Below are 23,439 nucleotides of genomic sequence, written 5' to 3' on the forward strand. Positions count from 1 at the left end.
AAGCACAGGGTGTGTGATTTGAAGTTTACGAATGCAAAAGTTTCTTAGCACTCCGAAGTCGCGGAAGGCTGTTCTGGGTGGCTGCTACTGGTCTGGCCACCCTTACCTCTCACCAACGCCTTAGCTGCAGACACGCCCATGCGTCCCGCCCACTAGGCCGGCGCCCCGCCTACCTTCTCACCTGGCTTGGGACTGACTCCCGCGTTTTGTGTCTCCAGGCTGCTGAACCGAATGTCCTCCGAAGACCGGCACCTGGGCTCCAGCTGCGGCTCCTTCATTAAGACGGAGCCATCCAGCCCATCCTCGGGCATTGATGCCCTCAGCCACCACAGCCCCAGCGGCTCCTCGGACGCCAGCGGTGGCTTTGGCATGGCCCTGGGCGCCCACGCCAACGGTCTGGACTCGCCGCCTATGTTCGCAGGTGCGGGGCTGGGAGGCACCCCGTGCCGCAAGAGCTACGAGGACTGTGCTAGTGGTATCGTGGACGACATCAAGTGCGAGTACGTGCTCAACGCCATCCCCAAGCGTCTGTGCCTCGTGTGCGGGGACATTGCCTCTGGCTACCACTATGGCGTGGCCTCCTGCGAGGCCTGCAAGGCATTCTTCAAGAGAACCATCCAAGGTGCGTGGTGGGCGCTGCAAGGCCTGGATTCAGGCTGTGGGTGGGGGACTCGGTCCTGAAAGGTCCAGCATGGTTTATTTTCTTAAATTCAAATCTGGGTTCCCTGGGAGCCGGGGCTCTCTGGAGGACTCCTGTTTTGTGTCTCAATGTTTCTCACCCAGGGATTCTAGACAGAGGGTTCTAACTGTAAGACTGTAGATATACCGTGGTCCTCCCTGCTGCACCCCTGAAACACCGGAGAAAAATCCATGCCAGTACCCAGTCCTGAACTGTCAGAGGCTCGACTCTTCCCTCCAAAAGTTTATTTTTTGGTGGGGAAAAAGATAGGTGTTAGCATCATTCCCCGTTCCAGACTTGTGAACTAGAACTCTAAAGGGTCTCTTTGTTTTATCTTAATTGTAAAAGGGTAGGCCTGTCCTCAGTGGACTAGAACTGGCAGCTATCCTGTTTACCTTAGGCTATTTTTCCAGTGCGTTTGCATATCACTTGGGTCACCTGCTGGTATCCCTGGGGTAGACACCTCTTTCATCTTGATTAAGGTGTTCAGGAATCCTGTTACTTCCGGCTGTGTAGGTAAGTGGAGGATAATGGTGGCCCTGCCCTCACTGGGCAGTCTCCTTCATGGCCCAGAGGGACTGGGAGAGATTCTAATCCCGTCAGGTTAAGTGTAGAACACGCTTCAGTCAGTCAGGCTGACTGACTGCCTACTAAGCACCGTCTGTACAGGTAATTGAAAAGTGCTGATTCCCATCTGGACAGAGCACTAGTCACCTGGAGGAAACCCCGGGGGATATTGCCTGTGTCTCCCAGTCTGGCTCCTCCCCCACTGTTCTCTGCCTTTCGGCCTCAAAGGTGTTCTGTTCCAGTGTTCTCCCTTGACCACTTCGGAAGAAGCTGGCCAAGCTTCCCTAGGATGATACTGTTGATTCAACAGATTTTTATTTGTTAATCTCCTCAGATAACAATCTCGTAGACCAATTGAGGGCATTAAAGGTTAGATATATTTACAATTCTACTTAATCCATTGAGAGTCCATGCTAACCCACCAAGCTCCTGGCTCAGACCCTTGAACCATTCATTTCCTTACCTGTGAGGTCAAACTCAGCTTCCTCGTGCGCTGTATGAGGTGGATTTTCTCTTTGGAGTTTGACAGCCCTCTGTAGGGTCAATTCAGTGTGTCAACAAGGCTGACCGTGACCTCTGGTCCTCCTGCTTCTTCCTCCCAGATGTCCACCTGCTGGGATTAGAGGCATGCTCTATCCCTACCACAGCTAGTGTGTGTCGTGTGTGTCGTGTGTGTGTGTGTGTGTGTGTGTGTGTGTGTGTGTGTGTGTTGTTTTTTTTTCTTTTTTCCCTATACCCTATTGGAAATTGAACCTAGGAACTGATTGTGTACGTGTGTGCTTGCTAATCAGAGCGCAGCTTGCTGGAGTAGCTTCTCTCCTACCTTGTGGGTCCCTGGGATGGAACTCTGGGCATCAGCCTTGGCCACTAGCTTAGTGTTCCTTGCTACTTTCACTTGAACAGTGTCCCTTACTATATACACTTTGGCTGTGACAACAAGTGTAATCTCTTGGATCACATAGGAAAAACTTTTTAATCAGCATATATTTCAATAAGGTAGTATAATTATTTTGATCTAATAAGATTTAGATCCGAGATTGCTCAGTGTGAAGAGTCTGCCGCCTAGCCTCATGACCTCTCGGTCCCTGTAACCCACATGGTGGATAACTCCTGACCTCCACGTGGGCACTGTGGCACTCATGCCCACACTCATGCCCACAAAATAGATACAATGTAATTAGCCTATAGTAGTCATGAATAATGATATTTATTTGGTATTTTGTGACAGGGGCTTACTATGTAGCCTTGGCTCTCCCCAAACTCAAGAGATCCACCTGCCTCTGTTTCTGGAGTACTGGGAGTAAAAGCATACACTAATATGTCCGGCCGTGAATAATACTTTAAGCAAACCCATTTTAAAAACATGTTAAAATGAAAGTGTCCAAAGTGTTAAGGCACGTGTTTTGTAAGCCCTTATCACCACTGCCACCCCTCCCCGGCTGCAAATGTATTGAGCGTCTTGTAGATCAGGCTCTGAGACAGATGAATGCCTCCAGGCCTGGCCGCTTTTTATTCCCCGCTTTGGTGCTGCGGGTGGAACCCAGGACCTGGTGCATATGGGCGTCAGCAGCTTTATCCCCCTGCCCTTGGGTGGAAGGAACCTGGGCTCTATATGAAATACGTTGTGCTCTATATGAAATACATTGTCTAGCAGACAGTTCTATCTCTTCCTTCAGCCATGGCAGAGAACTAGCAGCTCAATGAAATCTTACAGATCAGCGGATGTTTGCCACGGATAAAATGTTTAAGTCCGTGTATGTTACTGAAACCCTAGGTTTTTCTTCCTAAATTGGGACGTGGACTTCCAGGCTCGTTGTTTTAGACACAGCTCTTTGAAAATGGGATGTTAGAAGACAGCATTTCCCACCCCTTTTAATGGTGTCTTTAAACGGAGTAGGAATGTTCTAGATCAGATTTTCTGGAAGCCGAGGCTAGTGTGTACAGACCCAGCCACCCCCTCACCAGGTGGCCAGGAGTGTCTTAGGGAAGATCTGTAAACAGTACTAATTATGCGCTACCATGAAAAGGATACAGATCTCTTCCTAGAAGTTGGCTGAATGCTGTGGCCCTTATCTCCAGGAGAGGTCTGAGCTCATTACCTGGTGGGAGAGTCTTCTCTCCAGAACAGTGGAAAGCTAGCTTGAGGCCGGAAGTTGGCCGGATGCTCTCCTTAGTAACTCTTGGGTTTCAGTCTCACAAAGATTGCAGTCATTGCCTAGCGCTAGCAGGCTAGCTGTTCCCCTGTCTCTACCCCTCAAGTACTGGAATAACAGGAATTCTCCACCATGGTTTTTCGTTGTTTCTAAATGCAGTCAAACAGCAAAAGAATGAAGTAATGATTTGTTAAGTTCCTGCTCTGTGTAAGGTGCAGAGTGGAGACGGGAGAGGTGGGGATATAGATCATGTCTTCAAAAAAGCTGAATTCAGTGCTGAATGCTCAGGGGGTCTGTAGTCTTCAGGCATGGCAGTAGGGCTCCAGACCAGGGCGTCTTTCTCCTAACCAGGGAGATGGGGCCATTTTCCTTTGTGAGTATGGTCAGGGAGGGTGTTTTTGGTATGAGGCAATGTGTGTTTGTTAGTTTGTTTGTTCAACTTTTGAGACCTAGTTAGCCCAGAATTTGCTGTGTAGTCCAGGCTGGCCTCGAATTCACAGATCACCAGCCTCTGCCTCTGGGCCGAACTGGAACCTAATCTCCTGAGCTACACCTCAGCCTCAGGCCATCTTTTAAAAATCTGGTTTTGTGGGCTGGGTGGAGTGGTGATTGACGTACTGGGGAGGCAGTGGGAGGCCAGCCTGGTCTGCATAACAAGTTCCAGGTCAGCCTGGGCTACACAGAAAAGGTTTTTTAGTCTGTGGATCGGTTCCCAAGCAAACTTCTGTAGGCTGTGAGCGCCATAGCTTTTCCAACGCTTTCATCCCTTCCTGTCAGAAATTTCTGTCTGCTCCATCACGTACGGAAGTTTGCAGAAACTAGGATGTCATGACAGTCGTCTGGAGACAACCCCTGGAGGTCCATTCTCTGAGTTTAGCCGAGCAGGTGGGGAGAAGAGAGGGTTATGGGGAGGTGGGTGAATCAGCCTGCCCCCAGATTTTGTAAATCAAGTAGGGCTGGGACCCAGACAAATCCAGCATGTCCTTGTCGTCTCTGGCTGCTCCTAACGTGTGATTGAGCCAGGGCAGCTGGATGTTGGGCAACAAAAATCCTAGACTTCCTACCCACCCCTTAGAGAGCCATGCGCCATCAGTCTCCCAGCTTCCGCAGTGGTGTGAGTGGGATGTCTACACTGCCTCTGATAGGATTCATTGTTAGTGGAGCGAGCTTGCAGAGCTGGGGGCTGTGGCGGCCTTGCCCAGAATAGATGAGCTCAGAGATAGACAGAGGCACCTTCCTGACGGACATGGAGGCTCCTGGCACAGGGAAGACAGCCGTCTGATTGAATTTATTAGCATATCTAAAGGGCGGCCTGGGACGCTCCAGGAGGATAAGCCTGCCCTGGGAGCCGAGAAACTGGCAAAGGTGCCCACCTGCCCAGGAAAAGGGACGCTGAGGCAAGGGACAGCGAGATGGGATTAAACATCCAGCCGATCTGATTAATAGCTTTCTGATTATGACCTCGTTGTGAACTTGCCAGTCGGGTAGACAGATCAGTTTCTTCAGGCGTTCTTTCTGCCTTGGTATCTCTGGGGCTTCAGGCTTTGAACTTGGGCGGAGGGGGTCTGCCTCTCACAGACAGCCCTCTTCTGGGCCTGGCAGTATCTGACTTTTAGGGGTCTTAGGGCTGAGTGTCGGTTTCCAGTCTGTGATACTGATTCCTCACTAATCAAAGCTGTAGACGTGAAGTTTTCGGAGGAGAAACTCCAGGGTCTTGTCCATTGACCTCGGCCACTCTTTACAGTGACTACCTACCTTTCCACTGGGTGTGGGTCAAGAGCCACCAGTCCTCAGACAATGTCCCCTCAACCCTCCCTCTGGTCCTGATTCCCTCCTCCTCTCAGTGTTTTTTTTTGTTTTTTGTTTGTTTTTAATGGTGATGGTACAGTTATCAGTGATGACGCTCGTAGACTTCATCCATCACCAGCCCTTATGATGTCACGGACACTGTTAGCAGAGCTTTGAATCCCTGAGAGGACAATAAGCTTGGAAGGGACAAGCTTCCTGTCCCTGAATCCAAGGCCCCCCACAGCTCCTGGCATGAAGGAAGTTCAAAGTGTCTGACCATGGGACAGGCCCCAAACAAAAGTGGTCCCTCATTTTCCCAGTAAGGACCAGCCAAAGACGTCTGGCCAATTTGCATATATAAAATGTAATGACAATAAACTGATTTTAGTTTTATTTGCATATTTTGAATCTCATGATGTAAGACAATTATTTTTGTAGACGGAACCTCAAACTTAACAGTAGTTCTCTTGCCTCGGCCTCCTGGGTGCTGGGATGACTGGCGTGAGTCACCATGTCTGCCTCTTTTGTTGTCTTTAGCATCTTTATTACATTTGTTTGTTGTTGTGTGTGGAGGTCAGAGGGAAAACCTGACCCTAAGGAGTCAGTCCTCTTATGGAGGTCCTGAGGGACCCACACTGTTTTTCAAGTACAGCAGCAAAGTGCCTTGTCTTGCTGAGCCGTGTGTGTGTGTGTGTGTGTGTGTGTGTGTGTGTGTGTGTCTGTGTGTGTGTGTGTCTGTGTCACTGTGGAAACCCAGGCCTACCTCATCTCTGCAGTTCATCTGCCTCAACCTCTCAAGCGCCTCCATTACCGGTGTGAACCACCACACACAACTTACCTTTTGTGTTGTTTTGAGGTAGGGTCTCATGCAGCCCTGACTTTTGCCTCTACTTCAAGTACTGGGATTATGAGCATGGGCCTGAAAAATACTGTTTTTAAAAAGCTTTTCTCTGCACATTTTGTGAGGCGTGATTAAGTTTTCCCTCAGCATCTTAATCTTGGGCCTTTGCCAGCCTTCTAGCCCAGTTTTGAGCGGTTTTACAGTGTTTGAGGTCCCTGTCTGCCCTACTCTTCCAGACTGGTTGAGTGTGTGGACCACACTCCCTAACAGTTTTTTGGTTTTTTTTGTTTGTTTGTTTGTTTTAGATAATTCTTTCATGTGTTAGTTTCCGGGTGTTATGCTTATCTAGGTAATATGCTGCTTTTGACTTCCAACAGTTCTAACTGTAAATTCACATCCCTGAGAGTAACAGAAATTGAGTTAAGTTTCATGGCTCCCTTGTTGCTGGTTCGTGCAGGTGACCAGTATTGATTGCAGTCTTCAGGCAATGTCATTCATTTCTAGTTAAATCTTAAGTGACTGATAGCTGGGTAGTGGTGGCACGCGCCTTTAATCCTAGCACTCAGGAGACAGAGACAGGCGGATCTCTGGAGTTCAAGGCCAGCTTGGTTTCTAGGGAGTTGGAGGACTGTGAGACTGTGTGTCTCAAAATTTGAAAAAAAAAAAGGAGAGCCTTTTATAATATCATGTCTAACATGAGACCGTACTTGAATATTAAGCAACTCCCCTTTTTTAAACTAAAGGACTGAAGGTCCCTGCCTTACATTTGAGCTTGTGACTTGGTCATTAAGTTCTTCGGTAAATTTATGTTGCGTGCCAATCATCACTAATGTAGAGACAGAGCTTGAGGGAGACTCAGGGGAGGCTTTCAAGGTAACTTGAGGCCCAGGTAAGAACTCTGGGGACCAGCATTCCATGCACAGGAAACAACAAGTGTGGCTTTGCCAGCCTGTGAAAGCAACCATGCCAGGTGTGGTGCTAAGCATAATCTCAGCTGCTCCAGAAGCTGAAGCAGGAGGATTGCTTAAGTTTAGGAGTTCAAAGCTGGCTTGGAGCTTGGGTATCCTATAAAGCAAGGATATCCCCACTTTAAAAATTATACACTTGAAGCCGGGCGGTGGTGGCGCACGCCTTTAATCCCAGCACTCGGGAGGCAGAGCCAGGCGGATCTCTGTGAGTTCGAGGCCAGCCTGGACTACCAAGTGAGTTCCAGGAAAGGCGCAAAGCTAAACAGAGAAACCCTGTCTCGAAAAACAAAAACAAACAAACAAACAAAAAATTACACTTGTGTACTTAGGGGCGGGGGGCTTGTGTGCATGCATGTCTGGTGCCTATGGAGGCCAGAAGAGGTCTTTAGATCTCAGGGAGCTGGAGTTAGAGGCAGTTGTGAGCCCTTTGTGGGTGCTAGGAACTGAACTTGGGTCCTCTGCAAGAACAGTATGTGCTCTTATCCACTGAGCCATCTCTCCAGCTGCCCATACCAACTCCCCCGCCCCCTTTTTTTTGCTTTGTCTTTGAGATAAGGTCTCATCATGTAGCTTTGGTTGGCCTGGAACTTGCTGTGTAGACCAGACTGACCTTGAACTCGGAGATCTTCCTGTTTCTGCCTTCCAATTGCTGGCATCAAAGGTGTCTTCTACCATGCCTGCACTCCTCCTCCTCCTCCTCCTCCTCCTCCTCCTCCTCCTCCTCCTCCTCTTCTTCAGTTTATTGTTGTTGTTGTTTAGGAGTGGTAGTTAGGGAACTCAGCATGTAGCCTAGTGTTAGAACAAACACTTAGCAGGTGTGAGGCCTGGGTTCAGTCACCAGAACAGAAAAGAAGGGCAGTGTGGAAAAGAGCGTCAATCTGTACCCATCCTGACTGCCTAGAGAGGTGATCAATTTAGCGGAGGTGGGAGACACCCTGCCAGCACCTCCCTGGATCTGTGACTTGTGACAAGGAGCAAGTGAGGAGTCCTGGCATGGAGTTCCCGCTCACCAGAGGCCCTTCTGCAGGCACAGGCGGGGAAGGTCCCCAAGGAGAAGGGCAGAGGCATGACTGATGGGTTGTTCTGTCTGGGACCACCTCCAGGTCTTTTGTCTTGGAGAAATGAGGCTGGTTGGTGAATCCTGGGGGACCCAGGACTGCTATGGGGACAAAGCCCAGGAGCAGGAAGGAGTCAGGACCTTGTTGTAGACCAGTGACAAGCCAGCTGGCTGACCTTGGGCAGGGACTTGAGTCCCCTGGCCTCGATTTCCCTATTAGCAGAGCCTGTTACAGTGGAGGCTCTGGAGAATGGGAAGAGCAGCTCCTGAAACCTCGTCAAAGGTGGGAGGGTGAAGTCGGAAAACGATTGGTCTGACTCAATGGCAGTCCGAGGAGACCTGTTTAAACTGATTCGGAATCGAATCGTGCCTGGACAGTTTCATAGGTGTAGGTAGCTATCCTTTTGAACTAGTGATTCTTTTTGAGTCGTTTAGTAAGATGTGGCTAATAAATAGTTCTTTCCTCTCAAGTGTTTTGCAGAAACTGAACCATACGCATACTGTGTGTGTAACTTAGTGCCTGGTGTATAATTGCCATGAAATAAACAGTTAATTGTGTTTATGCTTGACCAAAAGAAGCCATTGAAGGTTCCTGGGCTGGGAAGTAGCTCTCCTCTTAGGAAAAGAATTCTGGCAATGATAGGAAGGAAGGATCTGGAATCAAGGGTATCTGGGGGGGGGGGGAGAGGTGGGGTGGACTTAGGTAATGGGTACCATCCGGTTACATCTAGTCTAGAAGGGAGGAGTGTGGTGGTGGTGGTGGGTGTTAAAAGCTCAGTGACTAGTGAGAGTTAGGTGCAAGGGCGTGGAGGAAACATGCAGGGTGGAATGTGGAAGCAGGCTGGGGAAGAGGACATTTTTAAAGTAGATGAAATTTTGGACACACTGAATCTCATCAGTTCAGAGACGTTGGTTGTCCAGGACCTGGCTCTGGGTTTTAGGTAAACTGAGATCTGTGGCTGTAGATCTCCAAGAATGTGCCCTAGCCTTCTTGGTTTCCTTAGAAATGCAAATTTAGGGCCCTCCCCCTGGATGGAATGGCACGTGAGAGACTCCTGACCGACAGTTACTTTAGCTGTCTGGTTACCACACCCAGCCCTCTCCCCCAGCTCAGTGCCTCTATTGTTGAGAGCAGGGCTGGGGAAAGCACTGGAGGTGTGAGCCTGGGCAGGTTGGGAGGCAGAGGGATGAAGGGACGGAAATGAGAACACCATTCCGTCAGTTCTGAAGCACATTTGCCCTGGTTATGACTGTGCCCGCACACTTGACCAGCACGGTGCCCGCACGGTGTGGTTGTCAGAAGCCTCGTGTGCATACATTAAAACTTCGAGAGCTAGGGCCAGTGGCCCAGGAGGAGCCTGAGATGGCCGTGGTTCCTCATGTAAAGAAACAGGTTGTTAGCTCCCAGGTTAGGAAGGAAGAGGACAACAAAACATTTCAGAATCTCTTAGCTAATCTTTACCTATGTGTGTGTGTGTGTGTGTGTGTGTGTGTGTGTGTGTGTGTGTATGCATTATATACATGCACACATTTACATATAAATATATATTGCATACCTCAGAATTCCCTGTGATCAAGTCTATATCTAACTAAAATCTAAAAGTAGTTTTAAATAAAAATGTGAAAACACTGGTTATACTAAAACAGCATTTATTTATTTATTTATTATTTATTTTTAAGTCAGGGTCTCTCTACATAGTCCCGGCAATCCTGGAACTTCTTGTGTCCCCCAGGCTGGCTTTGAACTCCCTGAGATCCACCTGTCTCTGCCTCCATAATGCTGGGATTAAAGGAGTGCTCCACCACACCACCTGAAGTAGCAGTTTAATTGGGGGTGCGGGTGGGGGTTCCTCTTCTCTTCTCTTTCTTTTACATGCACATTAAAAGTGCATGTTACTATCTCAGAGATGATGAAGTACACCTGCCAGGTAGAAGTGAGTGACAGCCTCTGCAGAGAGAGAAGGGAGACGAAATGTGGTTATCAGTCTTCACTAAAGCTGGTGGTGATGGGCGTGTGGTCCCCCATGAAGAACCCAGAGAAGGACCAAGAGCACACCACAGTGTATGGCAACTGGCCGGACACTGTTATCCTTTGGGAATTCTCTGTGGGGCTCTTCAAGCTTTTAGTTTGTTTACATTTTCACCCTTAACTCAACATACACACACACAACACACACACACACACACACACACACACACACACACACACACACACACTTATTTAGGTGCCAGGCACTATACTTGTAAATGAAAGAAGTGCCAGGTATGGTGACTCACATTTGAAAGTCTAGTACTTGGGGAGGCAGAGGCAGAAGGGTAGCATTGACTTGCTGGCCAACCTGGGCTATGTAGTGACTTTGAGGCCACTTTGGCTACAGAGTGACCAGGGAGAAGATGGGCTAAGGATACAGCTCAGCTTGTTAGAGTGGCCCTGTGTTTGAACCCCAGTATTCACATACACCGTGTGTGGTGCTGAAGACTTGTAACCACAGCATCTGGAAGGTGGAGGCAGGAGGATCAAAAGTTCAAGGTCATCAGCTACAGGGATTCCAAGGGCAGCTTGGAATAAGTGAGACTCTGTCTCAGAATAATGCAAAGGTGTCTATCCTCAGTAAGGACACAGTTTAGACGGGGAAACAATACAGCAGAATTCTGACTGAGAGACTGTCAGTTGCTGTGGGGTTGGATGCAAGGGAGGAAGATGTCATCCAGCAGGCCACGTGGACAGACCCACAACTGGGAGGAGATGGCCTGGAGGACAAAAGGAGGAGTTTGGGGTGGAGGGGGCTGATGGTTCTGGGTTTCATGGGCTCAGGGCCAGTATTGGTGATTCAGGTTTACTGGAGCCTCTGTGGGAGAGTTGGCTACACTGGCCAGAGACCCCAGCCCTGAAGGGCCTTGCCCTGGAGGTTGGATTTCTTTCTTGGTACTTAGGGTGAGGTAGGTGCTGTCCTCTTTCTAAGAGTTTGCTGAGAATCCAACCTAGGGCCTTGGGCCTGCAGGGCAAGGCTTCTGCCCTAGAGCTACACCCTGGCCCGCAGAATTTCTTAAATTTTAATAAGGTAACATTTCAGTAATTTTTGTTGTATTTTTTTTGCACAGGGTTTCCCTGTATAGCCTTGGCTGTCCTGGAACTTGCTCTGTAGACCAGGCTGGCCTTGAACATAGAGATCTACCTGCCTCTACCTCTCCAGTGCTAGGATTAAAGACATGTGTTACCATTGCCTAGCTAATTTTAAGAATTTTTTAAAATCAAAATAATACATACATCTAATTTAAAGACTATAATAGAAACATGGGTTTTCTTTTTAAAAGTTTGTATTGCACTTTGTACATTGTGTATGAGCCCTTATACAACAGCACCTGTGTAGAGGTCAGAACTACCGTGTGGGTCCTCAGGTTCTCAGACTTGGATACCAACACCTCTACCCATTGAGCCATCTCACTGGCCTTAGAAATACAAAATTTCTAAGGAAAGGTAAGAGCTTCTGGCCCTACCCATTTTCCTTGGACCCCAGTCCAAAGTTAACCACACACACACACACACACACACACACACACACACACACACCCCAAAACAAAACCCAGCATATTCTTAGTTACTAAGTTAATGACTTCATACCTGTACTTATCAGCTTAGCAATCTTGACTCACCCCACCCCACCCCTGAGTCAAGGACCGAACCCAGGGCCTTGTGCTTGCTAGGCAAGCGCTCTACCACTGAGCTAAATCCCCAGCCTCCCCCCCCCCCTTTTTTTTTTGGAGGTAGAGATAGGTTCTCTCAGTGGTCCAGGCTGGCCTTGAACTCCTGCCTCCTTCCTCAGCCCTGAAGTTATAGGTATGTGCCATTACACCCGTTGTTGTTATTATTACTATCTGTCCCTATCCTGTATCCATCTCTCTTCATCCCCTCTTTAAAAAAACGTTTAGAGTATATAAACATTTGGTTTACATCTATTTTCTCTTCTATTTTTAATCTAAATTACCTGTCTACTGGGCTCTTCCGCTTGGTGTGCTCTGTTCCACTTGGGGTCGGAGCCCAGGCTGCACGAGCATGTTGGAGAGGTAGTGCTGCTGATGTCCTGCGTGTGTGGAAAGGACTTTATTTCACACCTTGGCTTACGTGGAATTCTGGTTGACGGCCATTACCTCCCACCTCTTCTAACCTGGACACTTGCTGCTAAGTAGAGAACTACAGACAGGAAGCATGTTCCAGATACTTGTCTTGTGCCCAGAGGACTTACCCGTCTTTTTCTTCTTTTTGGAGACAAGGTCTCATACAGCTCAGGTTGGTTTGGTGCTCACCATGTGGCCTGTGCTGGTGGTGAACTCCTCCACGATCCTCCTACAGCGACCTCCCAAGAGCTCGGCTGACTTATTTAACCTGAGTTGTGATTTTTTTTTTTTAATTTGTTTTGAGATAATTACAGATCCCATGAAGCTGTGAGCAAAGTTAACAGTGAGCACTAGGCATGTTCCTTGCCCAGCTTCACCTATGTCAACTCTTGCACAACCTGGAAATGGTTACAGATCCCATTCCCGGATTGCCATCTCACTGGTGTGGGGTCTAAGTGTGTCAGCGCGGGGATGTAGACAGGTATGGAAGGGTGCTCACTTGATTATCTTAGTCTGTGATATGATGTGTATGCCAGTGCGTACACTTATCCCTTCCTTAGTGTGTGTGGGTATCCCCGGAGTTGGCTCAGGGAGGGGGTGGGTGGTTCCACTGTCCATTCATCTTGCGGGCTTCTTCTTCTGATGGGGCCCCTGGACATCATTTGCTCACGTTCTTCACAGACTGTCAGGTTCCTCTTGTGCAGACCGTAGAGGGAGGGGTTCTTGGTGGCCAGGCGGCTGCAGAGCAGGTTTGAATCAGCGAAACACTCACTTAACATACTCTTTCAGGAAAGCTATTTTTAGCCCACACCTCTCCCTATCTCTTGAATTATCTTGAATCTTCTGTGCCCGAAGCCCGAAGCCTTCCGAGGTTCTTCTGGACAAGTGTGTTCATCCCACTCTAGCCCCTGTTTTGGAAAGAGCCGTGGAAATAAGTTGTGTAAGAATCCAACTGCTTCCTTAGTTTTTGACCTAAGTGGCAGGCTGGAAAATCATTCTCTTAGATATGACAATGGGTATAGAGGAGCATGTAGCGTGAGGATGGGTTCAGTTTGAGAGAGCTGAGCAGTCTAAAGGCCCTCCAGGTGGAAGCTGCAGCAGGCCCAGGATGGACCATTTGTCCCAGTCTAGGGCACTGCCAGTTATGTGATGGAGTTACGTAGGCATCAGTGAGATCATCTGGCAGTGGATGAGGAGGGAAGGGTAGAGACTTGAGGACACTGGACCACACAGAGTGGAAGGGAATGTCTCTGTCCTCCAGGGCCGAGATAAACAAGAGCCCAGGCCTTCACCACAGCTGCTCACGACGGCCTCTGAGGTCAGCTGGAGCCTTGGAATTATTTTAGCCTAACAGCCTGTGCCTGAGCCTGGCTGGGGTTTCTGGCTTGCTGGCAGCGGTGGGAACAGCTGGAGGGGTTTCCTCTGGGATTCCCTTCTCAGGGTGGCCTAGGATCAGAGACGACCTCTTTGCCTCAGGGTCACACCAAATTCCAACTCAGCTCGGGATGTGCCTTCCTCTCCCTCAGGCACGAACAGAAGCTGAGGTCCCACCATCCACAAATGATAGTGCTCTCAAGTGTCTCTGGGTGGACAGCCTTCAGTGTGGCGCTGACAGGCTGGAGGCTAACGTCCTCTACAGATACCCCAGCGGATCTGCCTGGATGGAAGATTTAGTTTGCCAGCCTTGACTGCCTGGATGCCAAGGTCTATGCTCCACTCAGTCCTGGTGTGCAGAATTCACCCAACTTTGAGATGGAAACTGCACCCATTTTATAGATGAGGAAACGGAGGCTCAGAGAAATTAGGTGACTCAACTTGCCAGAAGTGGAGTCTGCCTGTGTCTACAGTGGCGAACGTCCGGGTTGAGACCTGAGTCTGAGCTAGCTGTTTGTCTGATGTCTTGTTCACTAACTTGGTCACACCTGAGTTGATGGGGTATGTGTTGTTTGTGGGGGGTGGGGAGCACGCACTGGCTTGCTCGATCGAGAGTGTGCACACCACTGATGCCCGCTCCCTGTGCTGAGATCTCCGGGACTCCCCTTGAGACCACAGCAACAGTGATGAATTAATCTCATCACTTTATCAAGGAGGCACTTACAGAAATTACAAGGCGAGGCCACCAGCCTGGTTTTGCTGGCAGTCAGCCGCCAGGCCCATAAAACAAATTGAAAGGAACAAAATAAATAAGTGAAATTAGAAATACACACAGACACACACACACACACACACACACACACACACACACACACACACTCCCTGAAAGGTCAGGAGCACGGTCCCACACTCACTGTTAGCCTCAGGAAGCACTCTTGCCCTGTCATCTTGGCTTAGGAAGATGGCAGGACCAAACCCACCCATGCTGTGACCCCGCCCCCCTCCATTCTGAGGAATAACCTGTGCTCACCCTCACTCAAGGGGTGGCTGGCTGCAGGGTAGCGGAGAGCAGAGCACAGCCGTCAATTCCCAGGCTGCTTCTGCCAGAGTTGTGCTATCCCTTCTCATTCGTAAAAACTTTAAAACAAACAAACAAACCAGACCCTCACTGTATAGCGCATCTCATTCTGGTCTCTGATCTTCCTAAAGCCTCAGCCTCCCTGTGGCTGGGATTACAGGCATGCACCATTATACCTGGCTCTCCTCTGTAAGATGGGGAGAAGTTGGCTGAGTTAAAGACTTAATCTACGTTGAGCAGACATGCAGCTGCATCACTGAATGCTTGGTTATTTAGTGGTAGTGTGCTCCAGGAACCTACTGTGTGTGAGTCAGGTCGTCAGGTATTTGGACTGTCAAGAGGAACCGGCCTGCATGGAGGAACTAGACAGGACATGGATGGTAGGGCGGCATGGGGTGGCTGGCAGAGAGAAGCAACACCTCCCCAGAGGGCACTTGGTGGACTTGCCTGCGTTTGGCAGTTCCGGGAACTGGGGAGTTGGAGGGGCTCAGGCTGGGGATGGTGTGAAGATGGTGGGGTAGGTTACAGGTTACAGAGGCTCTGAGAAAATACAATACAAACACACAGGGCACAGATGCACTCGCTAAGCCTGTGTGCCCCTCTCTTGTTTATCTTTGATGTTGCCATGTTCATCCAGGTGTAGTGGACAACATCTGTAATCCAAGACTGAGGAGGCCAAGGTAGGAGCATCCCCGAGTTTGGGGCCAGCCTGGGCTACAAAGTGAGATGTCCTCTGGTCTCTGAACATACACTGTGGGCACTCGGGACCCACACATGCACAGTACACACACACACACACACACACACACACACACACACACACACACAAATGCAATACAAACACACAAAGAAAAGAAGGAATACCATTGATTAGGTGTAATGAGAGGTCACAAGGGTCTCTGAGGTCCCTTGGTGTGAGCCTTGGAGACTGTGGCAGTGTGGTAACTGGGGCCCAGCAGTGACACTGCTTCAGAGCCCTTTATCATTGGTGGCCCACGGTTCATGCTCTGCTCTAGGAGACCTGGCAGCGTTTCCATGTCCCACCCTGGGAGGCTGTGGCATGGGTGCCCTGGGACACTTACCTCCCATCCTGGGTTAGTAACAGAAGCTTGCCTTTGTGAGTGAGGCGCTTTCTGATTTCTTCAAGCTCCGTGTGAGGTACAGGGGAGCACACATAGGGGGCTCTGGGCCTGAGGTGGTTCCTTTTGGCTTCCCGAGTCTCCGTTGCTTGGTCTCTGAGTTGGGCACTGATAGGCCAGCTCAGAGTTACGATAAGGGTCACGAGAGCTGACTCAGAGGCAGCACATAGTAGGTTTACAATAAACCCTAGCTATTATTACTGTGAGTGAGATGAGGACCTGGTGCTTTCTGTTTTTGTTTTTTTTGTTTTGTTTTTTTTTTCTAATACCAGGCTTGTGGGCACACAGTCCACATTTGTTAAATGAAGAGAGGGGACTCAGGGTGGACACTGTCCCTGTTTTCACAGAGACGATGGCTTTGTAAAATAAGCCCCTCATGTGCCGAAGTGGTTTGCTGTTCCGTCTTAATCGTTAGAGACCGCCTGGCCACATAGCCCACATTGCCCTTAAACCATTGAGCATCTTGCTTCAGCATTTCCAGTGCTGGGACAGTGGGTTGCCATACTTAAGCGATAGTTTCTTTATTCTCTTTCACTGTATTTGTGTGTTTTGAGACAGGTTATGTTCCTGTGGCCCAGGCTGCCCTCTGCTTACTGTTCTGTAGCTAAAGATGACCTTGGACTTCTAATCCCCCTGCCTCTACCTCCAGGTGTTAGGATCCCAGGTGTGCACCACCAGGCTGGGTTTATGGGCTGTTGTGTGTAGCACCCAGGACTTCATGCACACCGAGCAAGCACTATATCAGCTGAGCTACGTCCCAGCCCCATTCTGTTTCCAAGATGTGTGGTCCAGGCTGGCCTTGAACTGGATTTGTGGACAAGACTGACCTTAACCTGTAGATGTAACGGTCTTATTAAATAAGAATAAACCCGGAGCCAGATATTGGGGTGATGCTGGAAGACCAGAGAAGCAGAACAAACCACAGCTACTTCACCTTGCCAGTTCCTCAGCTGATCCTGTTTCCTCAGACTGGAAGCCTCTCAGTCCTCATCCAGAATGAATCTCAGCTGAACTGTGCTGCTCAAAAGCCTAAAAGTTTAACCAGCCGAAAGCTTCTAGTTTCTGGTCCTCACGTCGTATATACCTTACTGCTTTCTGCCATCACTTCCTGGGATTAAAGGCTCTTGTTACCACACCTGGCTGTTTCCAGTGTGGCTTTGAACTCACAGAGATCCAGGTGGATCTCTGCCTCCCAAGTGATAGGATTAAAGGTGTGAGTGCCACCATTTTCTGGCCTCTATATCTAGTGGCTGTTCTGTTCTCTGACCCCAGATAAGTTTATTAGGGTGCACAATATTTTGGGGAACACAATATCACCACATTAACCCCCTGATCTTCCTGCCTCCAGCTCACCTCCCAGGTGCTAAGATTACAGACAGTTTTCTGGCAGGCTTGATGACCTACGTTCAATCCCATGAACCTCATGGTGGATGGAGAAAACTGACGCCCACCCAGGAAGTTGTCCTATGACATCCACACACGGGCACTCATACTTCCCTCACCCCCCTAATATACATGCATGCACACACAAATAAATGAAAAGACAATTGTAGTCATAATAAAAATAAAGTGATAGGAATGCGCACTGTGATGCCTAACCTGGGCTACAACTGGTCTTTTTTTGTTTGTTTTAATTTCTGTCTGTCTGTCTATCTTTCTGTCTATCTTGAGGCAAGGTCTCTCTGTGAAGCCCTGGCTGTCCTGGAATTCACAGTGTATACAACAGGCTGGTCTCAAACACACAGGGATCTGCCTGCCTCTGTAGGGATTAAAAGCATGCACCGCCTCACCCAGCCTAGGCTACAGTTTTTTAAAGTGACTTTCCACGTAAGGTTTTGTTCAACCCTTCCTTCCCTGAGGAACTAACAACTGTTTTGCAGTTGAGGGAAACTAAGGCTAGGTGATGGGAAAGAGATTTCCTCAAAGTTGGGAGCTAGGTGGCCCGGCCCCCAGTGGGAGGCAGAGTCCACGCCCTGCCACGGTTTTCCCCGGCTTTTCCTAGTGACAGGTGCAGGTTGGCGGCTGGAAGAGCTGGGGTGGTCTGTGCTGATGTCCAGCTCAGCACCGTGGCTGGTTCTCCTGGCGTCAGATGCTGTCGCAGCATATTTTGATGTCACCCCCTCATCCCCCATCCGGTGGTTGTTAGGGAACCATTCTCAGGAGAATGATCTTTTCCTCCCCAGGTGGCTGCTCGGGCCACCCAGCTCCCAGACTGGAACGGGCATGGGAGAGAATTGGACGCATCCCGGAGGGAGGGCCACTTATAGTCCCTGCTCCCAGCAGTACTTCCGTTTGCAACCCTGGGTGGGGCACATCAGCTCTGGCCAGCTAATCCCCAGTCAGCCTAAGGGGTTGGGGTCCGGGATGGACAGACAGCAGCAGGCACCTGGCAACCCTCTCTGTGTTACAGGCAACATCGAGTACAGCTGTCCGGCCACCAACGAGTGTGAGATCACCAAACGGAGACGGAAGTCCTGTCAGGCCTGCCGCTTCATGAAATGCCTCAAAGTGGGGATGCTGAAGGAAGGTAAGAGGGCCCCAGCCGGCTGCCAGGGCCCGGGCTCTGCTCGGTTTGTCATGGTGGGGAGTGTTAGGCCTGTGTGAGGATACCTACAGGCCCAGGGCCTCCCTGAGGGCAGTGTGTGTGTAGGGGTGTGTGTAGGTGTTTGTGTTGTGTGTGTGTGTGTGTGTGTGTGTGTGTGTGTGTGTGTGTGTGTGTCCTATCTTGTATCATGGCTGCCATGCCGTAGCCTGCTGGGCTTTTCTTCTTGGAAAGATGTGGGCTAGTAAGGTAGAAGTTGGGAGGTCCCAAGGATCCTATTCGGAGCCTCAGCTGGTAGCTTGTCACCCAGGAAAGTTCTCATTTGGGCTAGGATGTCCCCCTCCCCCATCTTGGCAGGTGGACTCAGAACTCTTGGTGCTCCCTCGGGTTTGGGGGTGGGTAATGGCACACTCCTAGCTGGAGTGTGAGGAGTGGCCCTTGCTTCTGATGGGGTTCAGGACATGTCTCTTGCCTGGTAAGTGTTTCCCCACCCACCCCTGTTTCTCTTCCGTCTTGGCTTCTGGCTCTCCCCCCTGTTGCTTTTTCCTCTAGAGTCATTTGGTGCATTAGGTTTCCATTGGGTGCAGCAGTCAGAAGTCACAAGCGCCAACTGGGCTGTTTTTAGTTCCATCAAAAGGTGTTTTTTTTTTTTTAATCTGTTGGCCATTTAGCTTTTAATTTTTATGTGTGTGTGAGTTTCTACATGTATGTATGTGTATACCTGGTGCCCTTGGCTGTCAGAAAAAAGGCATGTGATCCCCGGGAAGTAGTTGTAAGTTGCCATGTGGGTGCTGGAAACCGAACCCTGGTCCTAGATTGGATTGATTAAAGCATGGTGATGTTAACATCATGGCATCTTGTGCATCGTGCATCTTGTTTACTTGGAAAGTGGCCACTGGGAAATGTGAGACGGGGCTCATCGTGTGGAAGGCTGCGGTAGGGCCCTTCCTCACCACTTACCTGGATCTGCCTGGTTCGAATCTTGTTCAGTACCATTTTGGGAATGGGGTGTGCGTGTGCTGGTGTGTGTGTGTGTGTGTGTGTGTGTGTGTGTGTGTGTGTGTGTGTGTGTTTGCGCATGAGTGTTATAGTTGCACATACACACACCACTGTCTGCACCTGTGACTCCCTCAGAGAGCCAGTGCCAATTCTTGTAGATCAGCTTCTGCGCCTTAATCCTTCCTGACGATGTGGAAGGAAACAGGAAGTTTATGGGGATGAGGAGCAGGACAAGCTAAGGAGAGGACAAAGACTGCTTGAGGTGCCGTCTTCCCGGGGAAGGGCAGTGTGGTCTTCCCGGGGAAGGGCAAGGTGGGGTGGCTGGTCTCCTAAACCTAGCTCAGCCTTTGGCAGGCCCGGAGCTTTCCCCCTCCTCCCTCCCCTGTGCCTGCTGGGGACGTGTCCACCTCGGAGCTGTGTGCCTGTGAGAGAGCTTGGACGGAGCTAGGGAACGTTCTGGGTGGTTCCTCTCCTCACCTGGGCTTAGTTAGCACCTGCACCTGTGAAGCCACAATCAGGGCAGCCTCCAGCCGCCTCTGGGGTCTGCAGTGCCCTGGGCTGTAAGGTCCTGTCTTGGTTCCAGGTCTGTTGCCTTGATGAAGCACCAGGCCCAAAAGCAACGTGGGGAGGAAAGGGTTTATTTGGCTTTAGACTTTTACATCACTGCTCATCACTGAGGGAAGTCAGGACAGGAACTCAGACAGGGCAGGAACCGGGAAGCAGGAGCTGAGCTGAGGCCACGGAGGGGTGCTTGCTCTCTCTATGGCTTGCTCAGCCTGCCTTATTACAGAACCTAGGACCACCAGCCCGGGGATGGCACCACCTACAAGAGGCTGAGCCCTCCCCCATCCATCGCTAATTAAGAAAATGCCCTACAGGCTTGCCTATAGCCCAATTTTATGGAGGCATTTTCTTAATTGAGGTTCCCTCCTCTCAGATGGAAGGGGTTCAACTCTCTGACTCTTACAACTAAGTCTCGGTTTCAGTTCTCTGAGAAGGGCAAAACAGACGTCTCTCCCCACAGAGGGCTGTTTATCCACACTGCCTCTACATTGGGGATGAGGGAGTGGACAAACACAAGGTCTAGGTCAGCCTCACAGTGTCTCAAGGACAAACCCTGCAGCCCCCTTCCGAGTCACAAGCTTGGGCAGGGATGTCCAAAAATGATAAGACTCCACCTCAGCCAATTCAAAGTATACTAGTGTAACCGCTGCTTGCGTAACCAATTACGTATGAGATGACTTAACTGTCCCTAAAAACTCCCCTTGGCTGCGCTTAAAAGGAGCCCGCACGCTCCTCTCGGGGTCACCGCCATTTTGTACAGATGTTGACCCCTGCATGCTGGAATGTTAATAAATGCTCTTTGCTCTTACATACTATTGGGGCCTGGGGTCTCCTTCAGCGTTTCCTTGGACCCTTACAAGATCACTTTTAACTTGTATCCAGTTGACATCGAGCTGTCCAGCACAAACCCCCTTTTCGTGTGTTCTTCACCCCTTTGGGGATGTACTAGCTGCTGTTTAGGGGCTCTCTGGAGGAAGCAGCCTCTTTTTAGTTTGAAATGGGCTGTGTTGGGCCTGCTGTATGTAAAACCGTGTTTCATTCTGCTGTCCAGTTTTGGTCTCGGTTGTGTGTAGGCGTGACCCAGACAGAGGTTGGACTAGGTCCCCTGCCTCCCACACCAGGCTCTTTCTGTTGCCGAGCTTCCTGGTGTTTTCGGATGAGGAGGCCCACAGAGGTATGCCTGCTTGGTCTCCTTAGTGTCCTCGGTGCTGGGAACCTGAGGGTGTCTAGGCTTTGAGGAGACTCCTTCCTCCTAGGCCCCAGAGATGGAACTGCTGCCGCCTTGTTCTGGAAGCTGAGGAGACACCAGGTCGGGCTGGAGCCCACTGTGCAGAGACTCCCCGGCTGGAGTATGCCTCTCTGCCTGCTTTCTCAAACTCAGGGAATCAGAGGGAAAGGCAACCCTTTACGGTGATAAAAGGGACCTGCAGGAGCTGGAATGATGTGTCTGCCCCACCTTCAGCCACCCTCTAGCTTGGCAGGATCAGGGCCCAGATCTGGATCTTCCTGTCGCATGCTCTCCCCCCCCACACTCTGAATGACAGGCAAGGGATGGGGGGTTACCACTCAATTCCCAGACAGTCGCAATGCGCAGGATTCTCTTTCAGGGTTATCTGGCGCTGGGAAAGAGGAGGGCACTTTCTAGTGGTCCCCAGAAAAGGGTCTCACCCATGACAGGAGAGGCATGACTAAGCACACTGACGGGCAGTGGTGGGACATCCCTAGGCTGGTTCCTGGAAGAGAAGCCAGTAGATGATGGGCGTCTCCAGTGGCAGGAGTAGGGTGCAGCAAAGGATACACGCTATCCAAAAGGGAGGACCTGCTCGGTGATCCCCAGAGTTGCCGCACCTCCAGGACTGGCTCCCCCCATGTCAGCCAGGTGTCCCCTGGGCTGATGGTGTACTGATCCTGATGCAGCCATTAGGGAAGCTTTGCCTGAAGGAGGAAGGGAAAGTCATCAGGGCACACACCACCTTACCTCCAGTGCTGGCAAGCCTCTATCTGAAAGGGAAAAACGGACAGGAAACCTCCCACGTGTGGGTGAAGCTGAGCTCCTGGCTCAGTGTGCATCCCCACAGGGCTCTGTGGTACCTGGCATCAGAAGCTCCATGGGGACCAGCCTCCCGGAGGAGCAGGCTGCCTGCAGGCGTCTGGGTCCCTGCCAGGTAGAGCTCTTGGCGGCTGTCCCGGCTCCTGCTTTTGTTTGGGTGTCCCTTGCCATGTGTACAAGGTCTGGTCCCCAGGGCCAGCCCCGCCCATCCCCCTGCCCACTCCATGGCTGCCCCCCTCCCACCTTCCTCCGTCTCTGACTTGATTCTGGAAACAAACCTCACACTTCCTGGTGGCGCTTCCTGTGTTAGGGTCTCACAGTCGGCTGGGCAGCGACAGGGGTTCCTGAGTCTTACAGGGAAGCAGGGGGTGTGAACCCTCTTTTCCTCCCCGCCATCTACGTATCAGAACCTCATTACCCCCTTCTACCTAGCAGCTCAAGATGTCTCCAATAACTGTTTCTTAGTAAAATGGTCCGTGCTACTGATCCGTGATTTAGGGGCTCCGGCCATGACGAGGGATGAAGTCAGATGTGTGGTGTCCTCCGACTCACGATCAAAGCATGTTATGTGCCTCAAGTGGTTGGAGACTGATCCTGTTTTCCACATGGCTCCCTTCGGCTTTGTCCCGTCTATGCTGGGATGACGGGAGCGGTCAGTGGCTGAAGGCAGCGTCCCCGCGTCTTTATGCAGATGCATTGTATGACAACTCACATTTTTAGGGAAAGTCGTCCTTTTCTCTGTGTGTAAAATCGAACGCAAAATCCGATGTGGGTTCAGAGCTGGCGACTGGCATTCTCTTTGTGGTTCTCATACTTAGTGCTCCGTGGACCTCCTTCCTTTACCTCCTTCAAGACCTGCTTGCTGTTCATCACCAGGTAAAGGTGAGGACCCAATGGGACAGCTGGGACATTGCCTTAGTGTGTCAGCAGCCCTATGGCAACATTCACCTCATGTTAGACTCACTCAGGTTCACACGTCTTTTCTACAGCTGCCCACTGAGTCGAGTGAGGCAACCTGGACCCATTGATCTCCTTCCTGGAGTTGGTGGTGGGACTCCAAGGAGGTGGCATTACCCTAGGCTGATCCTCTCTGAGTTCTGGAATCTGAATGGAATGAGATGGTCCCTGGCATCTCAGGTGTGGACTGACTCGGTCTCCAGAGCAGAAAACCCGCTTGCTGCATCTATATAGTGCCCCCCAGTCTTCAGTTCAGCTTTTGGACTTGAATACTTCACCTAGCCAGCTTGCCCCTACCCACCTCACCTTCTCCTCTCCTCACTCACCCTCCCTCCCTCCAGCCACTCCTGCCATTCCCTCCCTCCTCAGCCCTGCTTGCCTCTTCCCAAGTGTTTTCTGAAAGATACTTGATTTCAGCGAGAGCTGGGCTGATGGCTATGCAATATGCTTTCACTCTCTCCGTGCATGTTGGGAAAGCAGAAAGCTTCTCTAGGGATTCTGGGTAATTGGGTTAGTGGCCAGCTCACATCAGGAAATTAAAAGGAGGCCCTGATCAGGTTCCTGCTA

The 23,439-nt window shown here is 50.4% G+C and overlaps 1 protein-coding gene across 1 annotated transcript in view; it reads left to right on the top strand.

Annotated features, from left to right (window-relative positions):
- Positions 1 to 224: 224 nt before the first annotated feature.
- Positions 225 to 23,439, top strand: part of Esrrb (estrogen related receptor beta) — a 51,571-nt gene continuing 28,356 nt past the window's right edge. The window contains exons 1-2 of the mRNA XM_059279597.1: positions 225 to 622; positions 18,171 to 18,287. Of these exons, the coding sequence (XP_059135580.1) occupies positions 232 to 622; positions 18,171 to 18,287 (508 nt within the window). The 5' untranslated portion in view covers positions 225 to 231. The remainder of the gene's footprint in view (positions 623 to 18,170; positions 18,288 to 23,439) is intronic.

This window comes from Peromyscus eremicus, chromosome 14, assembly GCF_949786415.1.
Source record: "Peromyscus eremicus chromosome 14, PerEre_H2_v1, whole genome shotgun sequence".
NCBI lineage: Eukaryota > Metazoa > Chordata > Mammalia > Rodentia > Cricetidae > Peromyscus > Peromyscus eremicus.